This window comes from Gigantopelta aegis, chromosome 7 (assembly GCF_016097555.1).
Source record: "Gigantopelta aegis isolate Gae_Host chromosome 7, Gae_host_genome, whole genome shotgun sequence".
Lineage (NCBI taxonomy): Eukaryota > Metazoa > Mollusca > Gastropoda > Neomphalida > Peltospiridae > Gigantopelta > Gigantopelta aegis.
In genome coordinates this window covers 37758503-37779155 of record NC_054705.1, presented here as the reverse complement: position 1 = coordinate 37779155, position 20653 = coordinate 37758503, and the positions used below count along the sequence as shown (strand labels likewise).

General features: G+C 40.7%; 1 protein-coding gene across 4 annotated transcripts; it reads right to left on the bottom strand.

The window, feature by feature from the left end:
• Positions 1-6937: 6937 nt before the first annotated feature.
• Positions 6938-18820, bottom strand: LOC121377474. Of its 4 annotated transcripts, none has more exons than XM_041505479.1 (2): positions 18434-18820; positions 6938-8997 (listed from the first exon to the last, which is right to left on the bottom strand). In XM_041505479.1, exons 1-2 carry the CDS (start codon positions 18450-18452, stop codon positions 8408-8410), a joined length of 609 nt encoding a protein of 202 aa, XP_041361413.1. In that variant the 5' UTR covers positions 18453-18820; the 3' UTR covers positions 6938-8407. The 4 variants fall into 4 exon arrangements, with proteins under 4 accessions (XP_041361413.1, XP_041361412.1, XP_041361414.1 ...); XM_041505478.1 differs by having other exon boundaries at positions 18329-18818; XM_041505480.1 differs by lacking the exon at positions 18434-18820 and adding an exon at positions 12921-13072.
• Between the last annotated feature and the right edge of the window lie 1833 nt (positions 18821-20653).

The following is a 20653-nucleotide window of genomic DNA, read 5'->3' as shown; positions in this document are numbered from 1 at the left end:
TTCGATAGCAGAAAGGGATCTTTGTATGCACTTTCCCACAGCCAGTTTTCCACTTTCGAATTGTGGTCGTTTTCAACCTAGAATTAGAATAATACACGAGTGGCCGTTAGATACCATTTATCTCACAACGAGTTGTTTTAAAATGTATCTAACGAGCGAACTTTTTTAAACAACGAGTTGTGAGATAAATGGTATCTAACCGACACGAATGTATTATTCTGTTTGCTATATATTATCAAAAACCAGGTTTTAAGCAAATTTTAACATATTTTTCGACTAAACGTTATTTACAGCCGTTGCACCTGTAGCTGATATACGCGTCACAGACACATGAAAGAAAGAAGTGCTTTATTTAACGACGCACTCAACACATTTTATTTACGGCTATATGGCGTCAGACATATGGTTAAGGACCACACAGATTTTGAGAGGAAACCCGCTGTCGCCATTACATGGGCTACTCTTCCGATTAGCAGCAAGGGATCTTTTATTTGCGCTTCCCACAGGCAGGATAGCACAAACCATGGCCTTTGTTGAACCAGTTATGGATCACTGGTCGGTGTAAGTGGTTTACACCTACCCATTGAGCCTTGCGGAGCACTCACTGAGGGTTTGGAGTCAGTATCTGGATTAAAAATCCCATGCCTCGACTGGGATCCGAACCCAGTACCTACCAGCCTGTAGACCGATGGCCTAACCACGACGCCACCGAGGCCGGTCATTGTTTAAAGGGACAGACTCTAGTTTCAACCCGTGTAAATTAACACTAAGTTTAGTTAATCTACAAACCCAGGGCCCCGTTCCACGAAGCGATCTTAGCAGTAAGTTCACCTTAGTGCATAAGGTACTTATGCACTTAAGGTGATCTTAGGGCTAAGATCGCTTTGTGGAACGGGGTCCTGTAACACATTTGGATCAAGTTACAATTGAGTGAAACATGAGTCTATGACTTTGAAATGGTGAAACCGGCCTCGGTGGCGTCATGGTTAGGCCATCGGTCTACAGGCTGGTAGGTACTGGGTTCGGATCCCAGTCGAGGCGTGGGATTTTTAATCCAGATACCGACTCCAAACCCTGAGTGAGTACTCCGCAAGACTCAGTGGGTAGGTGTAAACCACTTGCACCGACCAGTGATCCATAACTGGTTCAACAAAGGCCATGGTTTGTGCTGTGTAAGAAATAGATTATTCCACTAAAAGACACAGGACGTTAACTTGTTCCATAATTGGGGGGGGGGGGGGGGGGGACGTAGCCCAGTGGTAAAGCGCTCGCTTGATGCGCGGTCCGTCTAGGATCGATCCCCGTCGGTGAGCCCATTGGGCTATTTCTCGTTCAAGCCAGTGCACCACGACTGGTATATCAAAGGCCGTGGTATGTGCTATCCTGTCTGTGGGTTGGTGCATAAAGAAGATCCCTTGCTACTGATGTAGCGGGTTTCCTCTCTCTGACTGTCAAAATGACCATATGTTTGATATCCAACAGCCGATGATTAATAAATCAATGTGCTCTAGTAGTGTCGTTAAACAAAACAAACTTTATTCCATTATTGGACAGTCTGTCAGTTTGTAAATCATGGTCGTTTTCAACTTAATTTGCTTCATTCATAAACTTGGAAGTTTAAAATGTGTTCTGTTTAACAACACCACTAGAGCCCATTCATTAATTGGCTAAATTGGATGTCAAACGTTTGAAAATTCTGACACTTAGTCATCAGAGGAAACCCACTATATGTTTTCATTAGCAGCAAGGTATCTTTTGTATGACTTTCCTACAGACAGGATAGCACATACCACGGCCTTTGACCAGTTGTGGTGCACTGATTAGAACGCCAAAACTGTTGAATGGGTCCACCGAGGTGGTTCGATCCTGCGACGCAAGCACCGCAGGCAAGCACTCAACCGACTGAGCTAAATGCCGTCCCAAACTTGGAAGGATCAAAGTGTGTATATTTATAGATATTGTTCACAAAACATAATATACCTAATTCCACAACGGGCCATAGTGTCCCACAACCTAGTTTGCTTTATTCCTAACCAGGAAAGGTGTCAAGAAAGGAAATGTTTTATTTAACGACACACTCAACACATTTTATTTACGGTTATATGGCGTCAGACATATGGTTAAGGACCACACAGATATTGAGCAAGGGATATTTTATATGCACCATCCGACAGACACGATAGCACATGCCACGGTCTTTGATATGCCAGTCGTGGTGCACTGGTTGGAACGATAAATAGCCCAATCCTAGACTTATTCGTTGGCATCACTTTTATACCCACTTGTAATACATTTATAGGGTCCTAGGCCAGCCATTAAGGAGGTATAGGGCCTCAAAGTTCAAATTGGCGGCCATCTTGGATATATGCTAATTAACCACTTTCCCGTGGTCGGATTTTGGCTGATTTTGGATATAATGTTGGGGGGGGGGGGGGGGGGGGGGGTCCTATGGAACAACTTCCACCAATAAAACGTACTGTTGCAATTTGTTCCAGGTCAGCCCATATTTTTCATAACTTGCCTGGCCTACCATGGGAAGATGTCGTGGTTGTTTCCAACCTAACGTGCTTTATTCATTAACGGGGAAAGGTCGAAGTGTGTATTTTTATAGACATTGTTCACAAAACATAATGTATCAGTCCACAATGGGCCATAGGCTCCAACAGAGGTTACGTGGTAATTTACAAGTTAATATACTTTATTTCGAAACAGGGGAGATGTCAAAGTGTGTGAACGAGAAATATCCCAATGGGCCTTTGCTATACCGGGCGTGGTTCACTGGCTGGAACGAGAAATATCCCGATGGGCCTTTGATATACGGGCGTGGTTCACTGGCTGGAACGAGAAATATCCTAATGGGTCCACAGACGAGGGACTATCCTAGACCGACCGCGTATCAGCAGAACGGTTTACCACTGGACTAAGACCCGCCCCAAAAATTTGTCGGCAACATACGTTTGAGGTCTCACTACACAGCTGACTTCCTGGTGAGAGTTCTCATTGAAAGAAATGTTTTATTTAACGACGCACTCAACACATTTTATTTACGGTTATATGGCGTCAAACATATGGTTATAGACCACACAGAGCATGAGAGAGGAAACCCGCTGTCGCCACTTCATGGGCTACGGTCCACTATAGTTCCTAACTGTGACACGTTGTGGTTCACATATTCACTTCTAGGAATTGGGGAAGAATTAAAACACTATGTATGTTTAATGGTAAGCCTTCTGGTTGTATTTTGTTCATGTTATTTTGTAATATTGTGCATTGACTTTTTGGAACACGGGTGTACAGCGCAAGAGACAGCCGGAGTGAATCGTTTAATGAACCACCTGTTCGGACCGGTACTACAGCCATATGCGGTCATAGAGAAAAGAAAAACTGAGACGGAAATGTTCTCAATTTTGGAGTGAAAATAAATTTTTATATAATGCATGTTCGCAATGTTGTATGTTGATAGTGCCAACGAGAACCCGTTCTATTGGCAATCTCCATTTCAAATTGGGCAATTTAAAATGGATTTCAATGGCAAGTGACATCTGTGTAGTGAGACCTGACACAACATTACTTGGGCGACATTTTACTGACGTCACTTCCTCAAAACGCGATTTCAGCAAGACTGAGCAGAAAAACACCCGCTAGACTGGTTTCTGCGCTTCACAGTAAACCAAATGGCAACGTCGGAATCCAATCAAATAGTTCGCGAACGTCAGCGAAACGTTTGCTAGCCGAACTCGACTCTGTTGTCCACTGTCTGTACTGTCTAGTGCATTATTGGCCGTTGTGTGTTCTTCATCATAAATGTCTTCAGTGGCGGATCCAGAAAATCCATTGGGGGGGGGGGGGGGCAATAATATGAGGCGGAATGGCAATGGAACTTTGGGGGAGGTTTGGAGGGAATCGTAAAAAAATTAAAATTAATATATAATAAAATTATAACTGCCCCCCCCCCCCCCACACCCCCCCCCCCCCCCCCCCCCCCCCCCCCCCCCCCCCCCCCCGATCCGCCTCTGGTCTCATAAAAACACAACATAATTTACACGAGTAATAAACGGTTTTACTTTCTGACGTCTGATTTCACTTTCTCTTCCACAAATAAAAAGAAACAGTCAACAAAAAGGTAAACTAAAGTAAATGATAGCAATAATATACAACATGAAGAAAAAAGGACTTTAAACAGTATGTTAACGACGAAAATCAAACTTGTTACAATAACTAAATTAACATCTGAAAATCGGTCACATTTTCCAGTTACATACGCACACATAACAACAGAATATATTGGGAAAAAACAACGATAACACACAAGTATACCGAAACGTGTAGTAATGAACATTATATTTTGCTATTATATTAATAAATGCTGAATGACAGCAAAACATTATATCAAAACAATGACAGCAAAACATTATATGAAAACATAACAACGTGAAAACAACAACAAAAAAAGATTCAGTCATTTTGGCATAAAGATTTAATACTAAATAATTCAATACATGGGGGTAGGGAGGAGAGAGAGAGAGAGAGAGAGAGAGAGAGAGAGAGAGAGAGAGAGAGAGAGAGAGAGAGAGAGAGAGAGAGAGAGAGAGAGAGAGAACGGGGGTAGGTGGTGGTGACCCATTTAGCATCAAAAGAGATATGTTACAACATAAAAATACATATATACTGATACAGTAGCTCCCAGCAATACAATAACTGGGTATACATGATTAGCTATCTATACAATGAACACGGTTATATTTAAATAATGCATTTGTTTTTCAATATATAAACAGCATACTTTTACCTCCGACTTGATTACTATGGTTACCCAATAACAAATAAAATAGTTGGTATTACACAAGCATTCACGGGTGTCTGAATGTGGGAGGGTTTTATAAAATTTGCATAATATTTTATATTAAATATTTTTATTAATTGTTTTTTGTTTTGAAACGTAAAAGACTGTAGCCCAAAGATAACAAAGGAATCTTTCTTTAACACTTCAGCACATTTTAAATTAAACTACGACTAATTGTTTTCTATCATGATTATTTGGTCGATAGGATGAAAGAGAAGAAACCCTCAGCCGCCATTTTGGCTACCAAATACCAATAAAGCAGCTTGTACTCATATAAACTTTATTCTCATTTCATGTAAATTTTATTTTTATTTTTTAATAATTGCGACATCCAATTTAATACTGATCATCTTAATGTTGACATAGTTGGCACTAATTTCTTATAGGCTCAGACCCTAGTTTCAGCTCATGAAAATGGAAACCAAGTTTAGTTAATCTACAAACCTGCAACACACATTTGGATATGATTATAACAGAGAGAAGCTAAATTTAGGAAGGACGGAATGTTTTATTTAACGACGCACTCAACACATTTTATTTACGGTTATATGGCGTCGGACATATGGTTAAGGACCACACATATATTGAGGACGGAAATCCGCTGTCGCTACTTCATGGGCTACTCTTTTCGATTAGCAGCAAGGGGTCTTTTATATGCACAATCCCATAGGCAGGATAGCACATACCGCGGCCTTTGGTGTACCAGTCGTGGTGCACTGGCTGGAGCGAGAAATAGCCCAATGGGCCCACCGACGGGGATCGATCCCAAACCGACCGCGCATCAAGCGAGCGCTTTACCACTGGGCTACGTCTCGCCCCAGTAGCTGAAGTCTGCGATGTTTAAACAATGAAGCATAAAACCCGATGTCCTTTGCGATGCGCCATACTATTCATTTGGTAATAGAAGAGAAAATGTATTGCATACCAAGTTAAGACACAGGTGTAGAGATTTAAAAGCAGACTTATATTACAGAGTTGGTCTTAGCACCGACTTCTCGTGCAGTTGTGGATATAATTTTGAAGAAAAAAAATCTTTTTTCTGTGAATGCATTTTATGTGAAAGGCAAAGACGCTCTCTTTGGAATTCATTACAAACATTTCAGCCAATAGATTTACAACTAAGTTTTAAATGGTAAAAACAGTAAGTGAAGAGGACAATAAAGAAATATTTTTTTCATGTACATAAGTATATAAATGAAACAAAACGTGTCCCTTAATTAGTAAATAAAAGTATGGATCTTTAAAATTATTACTATTTTTTTATTTTATTGCTATTATTATTTTTGTAGCCATTACGTAATCATTGTGATGACTTGTGTTTTGTGTTTTCCTTTAGCAAACCTGCTGTCTAATTATAGAACACATAGAAAACTTTATTGCGTCTTTTTTCCCCCGTTTCCTTTCTACTTTCGTCTTTCTCTTTTTCAATAATATTTATTTCTGTACATATTTAAATTGCAAAAATATTTTACTAGCGTAAAATGTATGTATTATGGAGAAGGCTTAGTAAGTTGTATAACTTATGCCTAATCCATTTGTTCTTTAAAAAGCAATAAAATGTTTCAATCAAACACTGAAATATCGTTTAAAATAAACAGAGCTGGTATCGATATTAAACCATTACTTCTCAGACGAACGTGCGTTTTTAGAATGATGAAAAATGCATTTGGGGGCATTACAAACACCTGGATGACCAAAACCACTTCAGGTGTACGAAAATGAATATTCTAAATAATAAAATATAAGTAATTATAATTTAAATTATCAAAAAAACGGCTTTAATAGTGGAACAAATACGTCGTAGTGTTTAAAAACTAGGGTCTGTCACTTTAATTCGAATAGTTGTACAAGTCTTTAAGATGGAAAGCAAAATCTGCATAGGATTATCAGAAAGCTGATAATGAATTATGTGTACCAATTGTCTGTAATTTTCGAACATTGTGGAACCTATAGCAGTGTACTTACATGCACATATTGGGGTTTTTGTTGTTGGGGGGGGGGGGGGGGGGGGTGCTGGGATTTTTTTCGGGGTGTGTGTGTTGTTTTTTTGTGTGTGGGTTTGTTTTTTTTTTTTTTTTTGTGGGGGGGGGGGGGTGTTTGTTTGTTAGTTGTTGTTTTTTTTGTTTTTTTGGTAGAACAAAGCAATATGCTTGTCAAAGGCTTTGGTATAGACCATCACGCCAAACATTTCATATCATGCTCCTTCAGTACAAACGGATCTGGCCCGCGCAGAGCAACTAGTGATGTCAGATACTGTGTACAGGATGGGCGTACATGAACCTTAAGTAGATGTAAGCACCACCACCACCACCACCACAGCTCTGAAGATAATACAACTCCCTTTTGCTGAAAGGCGAATGAATACATTACTGGTTTTTCCAGTTTCTTGTTGGCATCTCCAAAGTCAGTATTTGGGGGATTTTTGTTAGAATGAACCAAAGTAATCATAAATATCTTTGGTGGATTGTGTTACAATAAATCAATGTAATCATGATCTCTTTGGTGGATTGTGTTGCAATAAATCAATGTAATCATGATCTCTTTGTTGGATGTTTGTTAGAATAAATCCATGAAATAACAAATCTCTTGTGGATTTTAGTTTTAGAATTGATCAATGTAATCATAAGTTTCTTGTGGATTGTGTCACAATAAACCAATGTAATCATAATCTCTTTGATAGATTGTGTCACAATAAACCAAGGTAATCATAATCTCTTTGATGGACTGTCACAATAAACCAATGTAATCATAATCTCTTTGATGGATTGTGTTACAATAAACCAATGTCATCATAATCTCTTTGATGGATTGTGTCACAATAAACCAATGTAATCATAATCTCTTTGTGATTTTGGTTTGGAACGGACTATGTAATCATAAATGTTCGGTGGAATTGTGTTAGAACTGACTATGCAATCATAAACCTCTTTGGAGGAATTGTGTTAGAATTGACTATGTAATCATAAATCTCTTTGGTGGATTTTGCTGAATGAATTAATGAAATCACAAATCTCATGGATTTTCGTTATAAACCAATGTAATCATAATCTTCTGTGGAATGTTGTTATAAACTAATGTAATCATAATCTCTTATGGATTTTTGTTATAAACCAATGTAATCATAATCTCTCGTGGATTTTTGTTAGAATAAACCAATGTAATCATAAGTCTCTTGTGGATTTCGTTACAATAAACCAATATCCTTATAACCTCTTATGGATTTGTGTTAGAATAAACCAATGTAAATTACTAATCATAATTTCTTTGGCAGATTTTTTTTAGAATTGATCAATATAACCATACATCTCTTTGGTTGATTTTTGTCATACCTTTGGACCGTTTGTGGATATTGGCACAGAATTGTGTTGTTTCTTTATTTTGTGGTTGTTGGGTTTATTTCTTTTGGGTTTTTTTGTTGGGGGTTTTCTTGCCAGAACTCTTTAACACGTATCACTGGTGTATTTATGAATCTCAAACACATCCTCTCATAAGACCAACCAACCAATCAACAAAAAAACTAACATTAATATCATTTAACAACATCATGGGAATGGTGATACAAGCCTAGGCTGTTCTCAAATCTTTGTAGTAAATATACGAACTGACTATTGTTCCGTCAGAAATCTGACCTCCCATGGGCAGGACTCCGACGCGCTCGAATCCGGAGAAGCGTTCTATGATCTTGATCATGGCGGTGTTGGTGGAAAACGTGTCTATGTACATGCCCATGAAGCCGAGCTGTTTCGCATACCGAATACACAGACTGAAGCAGAGACACCCTATTCCCTTGTTGCGGTTCGACTTCTCCACGATTATGTACGGGTCGGCCACGTGCCTGCCCCGGAAGTACTTGCTGTGGATGATAACAACCCCGGCAACCATCTCGCCGCCGTCCTTCCGCATGATGGCGAACGGATGTCCGTCTTTGACTTCCGACCGGAAGTCGGCCTCGCTTTCGAATTCGTCGACGCTGAAGCCGTTGCCGTTTCGGGATGCCTCCCTTATCATGTGGTAAATGCGCGTCAGCTGAGTTCCGGTCATGACGTCAATGATAAAGGCGCTGCCGTCCGGAAGCGACTCGCAGGCCGGCAAGGTCATACCCAGGTGCTGGATGCTGGCCCGGGTCATGCTTCTTCTAGGACTCACAAATAACACTGCAAGAAACAATAAAGTGCACATACGTAAGAAGGTTTGTTGTGGGTTTCTTTTCTTCTTCTTTTTTTCTCTTTTCTTCATTTTTTTGTTTTTTCATTTTTTTTGTTGTTGTTTGTTTTTTGTTTTGTTGTGGTTTTTGTTGTTGTTGGTGTTTGGGGATTTTTGTTGTGGTTTTTTGAGGGGACGGGGGGGGGGGGGGGGGGAGGGGGTATTGGCAAAAGCTATACGTTTTTTTACAAATGATTAGGCAAAAAAAAAGTATAGTCCGTTTGCGTTAAAAGGGAACCAATTAATGAATTGGCATATAACGAATAACGTTAAATCTTCTTTCTTTTTTTCTTTCTTCTTTTTTAAAAACACGCCACAAACATTTAACACAGAGACAAAGACATTTTTTTTTTGTATTTTTGGACATTACAAACATGGATGATGATGAGATGAATGGTGAAGTCGCAGTATTTCCATTTCGGTATGGGACTACTTGACAGGTCCGTGCTCCACGGTCATCCGAGCCCGGGGTACACGGAACCTGCAGTGCATGCCGGGTAATCATCCCCCATGTGGTGTCATACACTCGGGAGACACACCCATAATCGCACCCGTGAAGTGGGTGAAACTCGGTGTATGTGGCCTTACACCTACCCATTGAGCCTAGCGGTGCACTCACTCTGGGTTGGAGCCGGTACTGGCATGAATAATTCCCCCATTGCCTCAGGTGGGATACGAACCCAGTACCTACCAGCCAGAAGTTCGATGGCGTAACCACTACACCACCGAGGCCGGTATAACGTTAAATCTTATTATTTAAACATATATTATTACTGAGTTTTAAACCCATACCAGCTTTTTTTTAAATCCGCCATTTTACTAAAACATCTCTACAGCTGCATTTGTATGTAAATAAAAAAGTTATTTGACAATTTATCACTCAATTAAATATATTAAATATTATTTTAATACAGGGGTGAAGCCAAAATGCTAGAACAGCCAGGTAATTGTTGATAATGCAGTACAAAAAGACTAAAGATAGAACTGCGCGTACTTTATCTTGGCTGTAGCCCCCACCCGCTCTTGCACGTGCCAGCGTGAGCGGTCCCACTCACCCCAAACTTTCCTGTCCTAGACGGAGCAGTCGTATTAAGTCGACACCTGCGCCTATGGCTGGCAAGCACTACAACAGCTTGCTCTGAATGTGCACGTTAAGCCCTATGACCTGACCTGACCCTTCTCAATAGGATAGCCTACTTAACCTATAGTAAAAAGTATGCAATTCAGTTTTGTTCTGGCCTAAACAGACATGACATACAAAATTTAATTAAAATAAATAAATAAATTTAATACATAAACAAATAAGGAAGGAAATGTTTTATTTAACGACGCACTCAACACATTTAAATACGGTTATATGGCGTCGGACAGATGGTTAAGTATCACACAGATATTGAGAGAGGAAACCCGCTGTCGCCACTTCATGGGCTACTCTTTTCGATTAGCAGCAAGGGATCTTTTATATGCACCATCCCACAGACAGGATGGCACATACCACGGCCTTTCATATACCAGTCGTGGCGCACTGGCTAGAACGAGAAATAGCTCAATGGGCCCACCGACGGGGATCGATCCCAAACCGACTGTGCATCAAGCGAGCGCTTTACCACTGGGCTGCATCCCGCCCATCAGAGGGAGGTGGGATGAGAGTGAGACAGTATGTCAGACATATAGAGACAGAGAACCTGTTTTCATGGCGCCCAGGGCAAGGCAAGTATTGCGCTCCATTGGACCGTTAGCACTCCCCGAGTCCCTTCCACCATCCACCCCGGTGGCCCCGCCCACGCTACGCCACTTCCTGTTTTCACTACACAGGCTAAGGAAACTGCATTATGAACGTAAGTGTAAGACAAAACTAATTCCGTCTACTGGTTTTTATCCGCAGAGTTAATACGCTGGTTTCTTGGCAACGAAATATTTATCTAAGTAACAATGATATCAAAAGAACTTGAGAGTGACAAAAATAAGTCAGAAATGTACCAGAAATGAAAACAAGGTGCCTGAGGTGACAGACGCGTGCGCAGGGAGGGGTTGGGGATTGGGGGGGGGGGGGGGGGGGGTCGACCCCCTCCCCGCTCAAGCAAATTTTATTTTTGTCCATGAGAGAAAAGTTGAAGTTTGTTTTGTTTAACGGCAGCACTAGAGGCATAGCGAGGGAGCACGGGGGAAATTCATAGTATGGTTTCCCCCACTTCAATATACAAGCCTGGCGTAGACAGTGCGTGGTGTGTGTGTGTGTGTGTGTGTGTGTGTGTGTGTGTGTGTGTGTGTGTGTGTTTGTGTGTGTGTGTTATTTGGGGATGCCCTCAACTCTTAAACACACCTTATATACCTAACATATCTGCCCAGAACACAATATTAGAACTTTAATTAAATATAAGAATGAACACAAATAGCATATTAATTAATCATCAAGGAGAGCATGTTTCGACCCCCACCCCACCCCACAATATGATTAAAATTATCTCTACTGCCCACCCCACCCTCATAAATTTTACTCGCCGGTCTAATCACCACCACCCCAGCTACAATTCCTACACAGAAACGTCTGTTATAAAAAGTTATACATGACCGTGGGAACACCATCTGGACACACACCCCGCCATGGAATCGTGGGCTAGCGGAGTCAGAACCCGAATCCATGGTGGGCGTGCCTGAACCGTAAGGATGTGGGCAGGTTAATACAGTTCCCTTCCCTTCTGGACACAAGCTCTAGAGGTGCAGCCACAGTCTCTGATGTGTAGGAGGGAGGGACATAGCCCTGTGGTAAAACGCTCGCCTGATGCGCGGTCGGTTTGGGATCGATCCCCGTCGGTGGACCCACTTGGTTATTTTTCGCTCCAGTCAGTGCACCACAACTGGTTATATCAAAGGCCGTGATATGCGTCATCCTGTTTCTGGTATGATGCATATAAAAGATCCCTTGCTACTAATGGGAAAATGTAGCGGGTTTCCTCTCTAAAACTATATGTCAAAAATGTGTGTGCGTGTATGTGTGCATTTCTGTAAATGTATGTGTGTGTGTATGTATGTCATATGTATTTATGTACGCACGTCCGTACGCACATGTGTACACTGTGTATGTATGTCATATGTATTTGTTCTCCCTGTCCCACTCCATCTCTCTCTCTCTCTCTCTCTCTCTCTCTCTCTCTCTCTCTCTCTCGATATACATATATATATATATATATATATATATATATATATATATATATATATATATATATATATATATATATATATATATATATGCGCGAACGCGTGTGTCAGTGGCATAGCGAGGGAGCACAGGGGAAATTCATAGTATGGTTTCCCCCACTTCAATATACAAGCCTGGCGTAGACAGTGCGTGGTGTGTGTGTGTGTGTGTGTTTGTGTGTGTTATTAGGGGATGCCCTCAACTCTTAAACACACCTTATATACCTAACATATCTGCCCAGAACACAATATTAGAACTTTAATTAAATATAAGAATGAAAACAAATAGCATATTATATGGCTGAAGAATAATGAGCAAACAGTACAGTCACCGCATAAAACGCGATAAGTCAATGGCCTGGTTTTGCAAATGGTTTTTAGGTCATGTTAGCACTCTACATCCGGGAAAGCTTGATTGCGTCATTGGGTATCAACTAATTAAATTATATTGACATAGTTAAACATAAATAATACTAAATCATGTATGCGAGACCACAGAAAGTTAATTAACACGCCTGAAGTTTACACGATACAAAAAAAAAACACGTAACCAAAACAATGGGTGCTTCCACAGAAAAAGGTGGATTGTTCACGTAAAACAAGAACGGGTCAGTCGCGTACTAACAGGACCTAGATTCTGGAGTAGTGAACGTTGTAAACACTGTAGCATACTTACGACAGGAGTCCATGCACGACGTTAATGCACCAATGGTGGCCGTTCACGTTTTGTATATAAAAAAAAACCCCTGTAAACAACGACAACGACAAAAAAAAACACGACCTGTTTACATCTCAGCAACTGGAAGCGTAAGCACACAGCAACCTCCACCCACTGTGAAATCTCTGTTACGTATCGATTTTCGGTCTATTTTTAGCCACTGGTGTTTTCTTGAATCCGCTGTAGACTGCATTAAAGCTGCTAAGACATTAACGCGAAATTCCGTCAGCGAAAACTAATTAATCGAACACCGTGCCATGGCATTGGGTTGTTCCAGATATTTGTTTGGAGGGGGGCGCTGTGAGGGTAAGAAGGCGGATGCACTCTCACCCCCCCCCCCCACCCCACCCCCCCCCCCACCCCCCACCCCACCCCCACACAGCACGAGTTCTCTGACGGGAAACGAGTTTGGTTTTTTGTTTAACGACACCACTAGATCACACTGGTTTTTTAATCATCGGCTATTGGATGTCAAACATTTGATAATTTTGACATATAGTCTTAGAGACGAAACCCGCTGTATTTTCCATTAGTAGCTAGCAGGGATCTGTTATATGGACTATCCCACAGACAGGATAGCACCTACCATGACCTTTGATATACCAGTCGTGGTGCACTGGCTAGAGCGAGAAACAGCCCAATGGGTCCACCGACGGGGATCGATCCTGGATCGACCGCGCATCAAGCGAGCATTTTACCACTGGGCTACGTCCCGCCTTGCCCGAGTTCTCTGCTGGTAAGGAAACAAGACGGACATGTGGACAGTTATAATACTCTTATTATTGTCCAAATGCCCGTCCTGCTCTCTTACTGTCGGGAGGTGTGTGTGGGGGGGGGGGGGGGGGAATAGCCCAGTGATAAAGCGCTCGCTTAATGCGCGGTGGGTCTAGGTTCGATTCTAATCGGTGGGCCCATTGGACTATTTCTAGTCCCAGCCAGTGCACCACGACTGGTATATCAAAGGTCGTGGTATGTGCTATCCTGTCTTTGGGATGGTCCATATAAAAGATTCCTTGCCACTAATGGAAAAATGTAGCGGGTTTCAGCTCTATGACTGTGTCAAAATGACCATGTTTGACATCCAATAGCCTATGATTAATACATGAATGTGCTCCAGTGGTGTCGTTATACAAAACAAACTATAGAACTACTGGCTACCCCCCCCCCCCGCCCCGCCTCTCTACACACACGCGCACACACACACACACACACACAGACAGACATCCTATATGGCATCTACCTGCACCCTACAGCACTGTTCCTGATACCGCGCTTTCATATTCAGTATCAATATTCCATCAGCACGTCTCGCCGCCCCCCACATAAAAATTGGGATCTGGCAGTGAATTCACGTAAATAGCTTTATCTAATACTCCGTAACCAAATGGATGGGGCGGAATCTATATCGAGGTCGGACGAGCGCTCGCTTGATGTGTATGGGTCGTCGGATCGAACCCCCTCAGTGAACCCATTCTCTGATTTTAAAAAATAATAATAAAAAAAAAAAAATATTCACAACCAGTGTACCACGACTGGTATATCAAAGACCATGGTATGTGCTGCCTTGTCTTTGTGAAACTGAAATCGATCGCCGTCGGTGGGCCATTTGGGCTATATCTCGTTCCAGCCAGTGCACCACGACTGGTATATCAAAGGCCGTGGTATGTACTATCCTGCCTGTGGGATGGTGCATATGAAAGGTCCCTTGCTGCTAATGATAATATGTAGCGGGTTTCCTCTCTAAGACTAGATGTCAAAATGACCAAATTTTTTAGCCGATGATTAATAAATAATGTGCTCTAGTGGTGTCGTTAAACAAAACTAGCTTCATCTTTTTTTTTTTTCTCTCTTTTTTTTCTCTCGTTTTTTTTGTGAAACGGGATATATAGGATCCCTTGCTTCTAATGAAAAAAATGGCGGACGACTACGTGTTATTGGTCATAATTCGATGTGCTCTAATTGTGCCGGTAAACAAAACAAGCTAACTTTAACTCGACCAGATGGACCTGGCTGTGAAATCAATATCTAGCAGGTATACTGAGAGACATAATTAACGCAGTTGGTATTTCATTGATATTTGTTTTACAGAAATATCATATCCACTGGCTGGAACGAGAAATATCTCAATGGGCCTTTGATATACCGGTCGTGGTTCACTGGCTGGACCATGACCGGTATAGCCCAGTGGTATAGCGCTCGCTTGATGCGCGGTCGGTTTGGGATCGATCCCTGTCAGTGGGCCCATTGGGCTATTTCTCGCTCCAGCCAGTGCACCACGATTGGTACATCAAAGGCCGTGACATATGCTATCCAGTCTATGGGATGGTGCATATAAAAGATCCCTTGCTGCTAATCGAAAAGGGTAGCCCATGACGTGGCGACAGCAGGCTTCCTCTCTCAATAAACCATTTCCTTTCAAGACGAACAAATGACATACAACTGTAACTGAAAGAAGATATTGTTCAAATTGTAAAACAAAACAAAAAATGGAATAAAATGCGCTTGGTTGTATTAAAATAGTTTCTAATATCATCGACAATTACGAGATACATTAATTTAAATTGTCTGAATACAAATATACGTAAATCTACATGGTCAGAGTTATGGGCAGTAAACCCTGCCCCACCCCAACCCCAGCTTCCGATTGCCTGTGTTATCTTACAAATTGTTCAAAATATATCTTGCGAGTTACAATTTGTTTTATTTAACGACACCACTAGAGCATATTGATTAATTAATCATTGGCTGTTGGATATTAAACCTTTGGTAATTCTGATACGCAGTCATCAGAGGAAACCCGCTACATTTTTTCTTTGCTAATACCAATTGTGGAGCACTGTCTGGAACGAGGAATAGTCCAATGGGCCCACCGACGGGGATCGATCGTAGACTGACTTTGCATCAGGCCAGCGCTTTACCACTTGGCTACGTTCCGCTCTCCACACATGCCAGTGTAACCTGCCTCGGTGGTGTCGTGGTTAAGCCATCGGACATAAGGCTGGTAGGTACAGGGTTCGGAACCCGGTACCGGCTCCCACTCAGAGCGAGTTTTAACGACTCGATGGGTAGGTGTAAGACCACTACACCCTCTTCTCTCTCACTATCCACTAACCAACTAACAACTAACCCACTGTCCTGGACAGACAGCCCAGATAGCTGAGGGGTGTGCCCAGGATAGCGTGCTTGAACCTTAATTGGATATAAGCACGGAAATAAGTTATAATGGAAATGAGATGAAACATGTCAGTGTAAGATAAACTACTCTACGTGTGAGATACGTGAATTGCACTTGCCGATCAAAGGTACGTAAACCTCACATTTCGTCACTGGCGGGTCCACAGGAGGGTTACATCCCTACCCCACTCCACCCGTTAGAAGTGCCCTTTTTGATGGCTTTTTCTTGAATCATCCACAATATACAGAACTAAATTGCTCTGAAAACGCAACTTTCAGTATCAGTCTTTCAAAATTAAGCGGGGAGCATTTCTCCTAACTTTCTTTCAGGGCTCGCTACTTTGGGAGGTCTTCTCATTTGCCTTTGATAAAACGATTTCCTTTCCCTTTTTTAATACGCTTACAATTACAAGGGGGTAGAGGTAATGAAAAACAAAATTCCTTTTAACTTTTTTTTTATAAGTTAACGAGAAAATTAGATAAAGGTCATGAAAAAAGACTCCGTTTAACTTTTTTATCATAGCGCTATGAGGCAAGGGGACAGAGGTCAGGGGAAAGGGGACAGAGGTCAGGGGAAAAGGGGACAGAGGTCAGGGGAAAGGGGACAGAGGTCAGGGGAAAAGGCACGATTTTCTTTCAACCCCGTTTTTTGTAATAAGCTTAGTAGACAAGGGGTAGGGGAGACCGGGTCTAGTTGTTACAATTTTTACATTTAGTGCCATAGTACATAAAGTATAATAATTCCAGAAACCAAATTTTGAGGATAAGTAGGAAAATATCTCTATTTATTAAAACAATCATGAAAAACCTTCAACATATTAACATTAATTAGTTATTGATTCATTAATGTGGTGGTGTCAACTGTATCAAATTGCCCCATGTACGGGGTAAGTTTTTACCCTGCATCATAAATGGTGGGGCAAATTGTTACAACTATAAAACACAATATAATTAATGAAATAATCCTTTTATTTCACTTTTCATAAAATAATATGAAATAAATGAGTCTCCTGAACGAGGTAAACATAACTTATCTGTAAACTAACAGTGAAACCTCCCTGTAACAACTAGCACCGACAGACTTTTTTAGTATATGCAAGTGTACGGTAAAAAAAAAAAACGTGGCCACAGTCTTACTTTCTGTACACTCGAAGGCCAATACCAGCACTTCTTATATATCTACAAATGAATGCATTACATCCATAACTGCTTGAGTTATAAAAGAAAAACATTAGCGACAAAATGTCACTTTTAGGGTAAAAAAATACCTGTTGTTGTACTAAAGATACGCTTTACATATTACATAGTCATTCGCCCTCTATTACTGTAAGATGGGAGTCAATGACCTTGTAACAACTTGCCCGTGTAACAACTAGACCCGGTCTCCCCTATACTTGTAGGTCATTGAAAACGATTTCCTTCTAACTTTGTCATAGGCTTATGAGACAAGAGGGTGGAGTTGTAGTCTGTGGCAAGCGAAGTAAATTGGGGGACGAGATATGCTCCTCCAGAAAATGTATTGATACAAAAAAACAAATTGCTCGAGCAAGGAGGGGTTTCGACCCCCGAAATTCTTCCCCTGCACACAAACCTGAGGTGGGTGTAATGCTTGCTATAGGCCTATCGGATTATTCTATAGACGTTGGAACTGGGGAGAGGCTATAATTGGGTCACCTCAGCCATAGTAAGGGAGCGGGGGGGGGGGGGGGAATGTCACACTCACCCTTCGCTTTCGGAGCTTTTGCTGATATTTATATACAGGGGCGGCGTAGACGGTACAGTCATTGCCGTGCCATGTGTGTGTGTGTGTGCGCGCGCGCGTGTGCTATATTTGTTTTATCTGTGAAAATGTTCTTACACGTAATTTGAAAGGAGAGTCTGGGAACTGCCAGCCGTACCACTATGTTTTACACTGTGGCGCTACTGATATAGGCCTAATGTTTATTGCAACTGCAGCTTTAAAATATTTAGGTCAGAGGACACCCACCCACCCACCCACACCCACACACACACACACCTCCAGTAAACACTGTCGTAGAAAGCGGGGAGGGCAAGGGGCCCAATGTGTAGCAGCAGCGATGGTTTTTATATATTTATAAGTGTTTTATATATGTGTGTGCTCCCCCCCCCCCTTGGCACTTTCCTACGCACGTGGTAAAGTAGCATCCCTTAGGTCAATAAGTATATCATACCTGGTTCTTTTTCATATAGGCGATACATCCGTTTTGAATTGTTAGCAATCGACTGTAGGTTGTCTCATTATTATGTAACTGCATAATGCAAATAGATATACTCACGTCTATGGAGACGTAACATCACAGTTCAACCTGAAATACATATAGTGACGTCATTTCTTTGTAGCGTCATATAATATGACTTATTATATACATAGCCATGGACGTTATAGATCTACAGAAACCAAGTGATATTCGGTAAAAAAAAAAAAAAAAAAGATTTAAAAAAAAAAAAAAAAGAAAGAAGAAAAAAAATCATAATATTTTCACTAGTTTAGTTACAGTAAAACTATAGAAATCATATTATTTATATTTTTGTGAACAAATTCATAATTCAATTAACTCCCTTGTAAATTATTACGTTTTAATTATTGAGGCCAGTGTCGCTTCTTCGTTTTTAAGTTTGATAATTGTCAATGCATCTAATCGTATTAAAAAATATAAATAATAATAAGTTAATAATTATACCTATAAAAATGGATATGAAGTACAGTTACAATAAAATATCTAAAACTGATTGAATACGAAGCTAAATAATGATGACACTATGCCCTGTCCTTAGTGTAAGTTAAAAGTTTAACTTCACGTTTCGTTTTTATGGGGGTTTAGAGAGGATCGTTTTGTCAGGTTTGTTTGCACCGTAGTATTATTAAATGATTATTAATTTAATACTCATATAAAGATAATTTTTATTAATATTTCTTTAAAAAAAAAGTCCATCGATAGGATGAGCGAAATATATTAAGCAAAAACGAAAGATATTGTCAAAACATTTGGAAAGATGTACCGTATATAATAAATAGACCATTTCATGATATTTTTTCGAATACGATTTTTATGTCAGCTTCGCAGTTCGTGAACATTTTGTTTTCACACATCACGGTTTGGTCCGAGTTTAGCTCCGTCGTTTGAGTGCTCGCCTGAGGTACGTGCGTTGCAGGATCTAACCACCTCGATGGATCCATTCAAGTGATTATGGGGTTTTTCTCTCGTTCCAACCAGTGCACCACAACTGGTTAAAGGCCGTGGTATGTGCTTTCCTGTCTGTGGGAAGGTACCTGTCGAAGATCCCTTGCTGCATTAGGAGGAATGTAGGCTTAGCGGGTTTCCTCTGATTAATTAAGCAATATGCTCTAATGATGTCGTTAACCAAAACAAACTTTAACTTTCACACACCACTCGTTATTTTGCACCCATTGACCTTTGACCTCCCAATTTTTATTAACAGCATTACTGAAGGTAAAGAACAGAAAATATTTAACACGTCATAATTATATGTAAAACAACTGTATGATCTGTTATAAAGAATTATATATTAAAGGTACAGACTCTAGTTTTAGTCCATGAAAAGTAACACTAAGTTCAGTTAATCTACAATTAGATTCCTAAGGTAAAATCTTTTAGGCGGGTAGTCGCACATCCTATCCGCATCACAGTGAAATTTTGGAGAATAATTAATATCTACGATGAACGGTTATGATTAATTTTGGACTATCTGTCCAAGTGAATTAAAGGCATATTGTCACAGACCACTGACCTATTAAATAGCCTGACAAAGTATTACCTAAAAATATATAAATTTGATTTGTCCCTAAATGTACTTTATTCAACCATCTACGTAGCCATCATACTCCATTTATTAATGATATTTCGTAAAAAAATTAATATTAAAAAAATGGAATTATGGCAATGGTCTATAACTCAAAAATTAATATTGTCAACAGGGTTGACATGGATTTCACTCCATCATGGTTCAGTTAAGATGATGTGATAGCTAGATTTGGTTTCCAAATATTAATGTAATTTTCATTTATTATCCATTTTTAGAGAAATAAGGTTCTTAAATCCGTGGCAGTATGCCTTTAAGGTGGTAAAACAGAGTTTAGCATATATGGGCCTACGTAGACCTATCTTCTCGTAGCGAGTTGGTTATTCTCTTTAATAGGCCTATTAGTTACTTATTCATTTCATTTCAACTTATTTTCGTGCTTATAATCCAATTAAGATTCAAGCACCCTGTTCTGAGCACACACCTCAGCTATCTAGGCTGTCTGTCCAGGACAGTGGGTTAGTTGTTAGTGGTTAGTGAGAGAGAAGGAGTAGTGGTCTTACACCTACCCATCGAGTCGTTAAAACTCGATCTGGGTTGGAGCCGGTGTAACATGGTATTTTGGGCTGCGAACCCAGTACCTACCAGCCTTATGTTCGATGACTTAACCACGACACCACCGAGGCCGGTACCGGGCTGCGAACCCAGTACCTACCAGCCTTGTGTTCGATGAC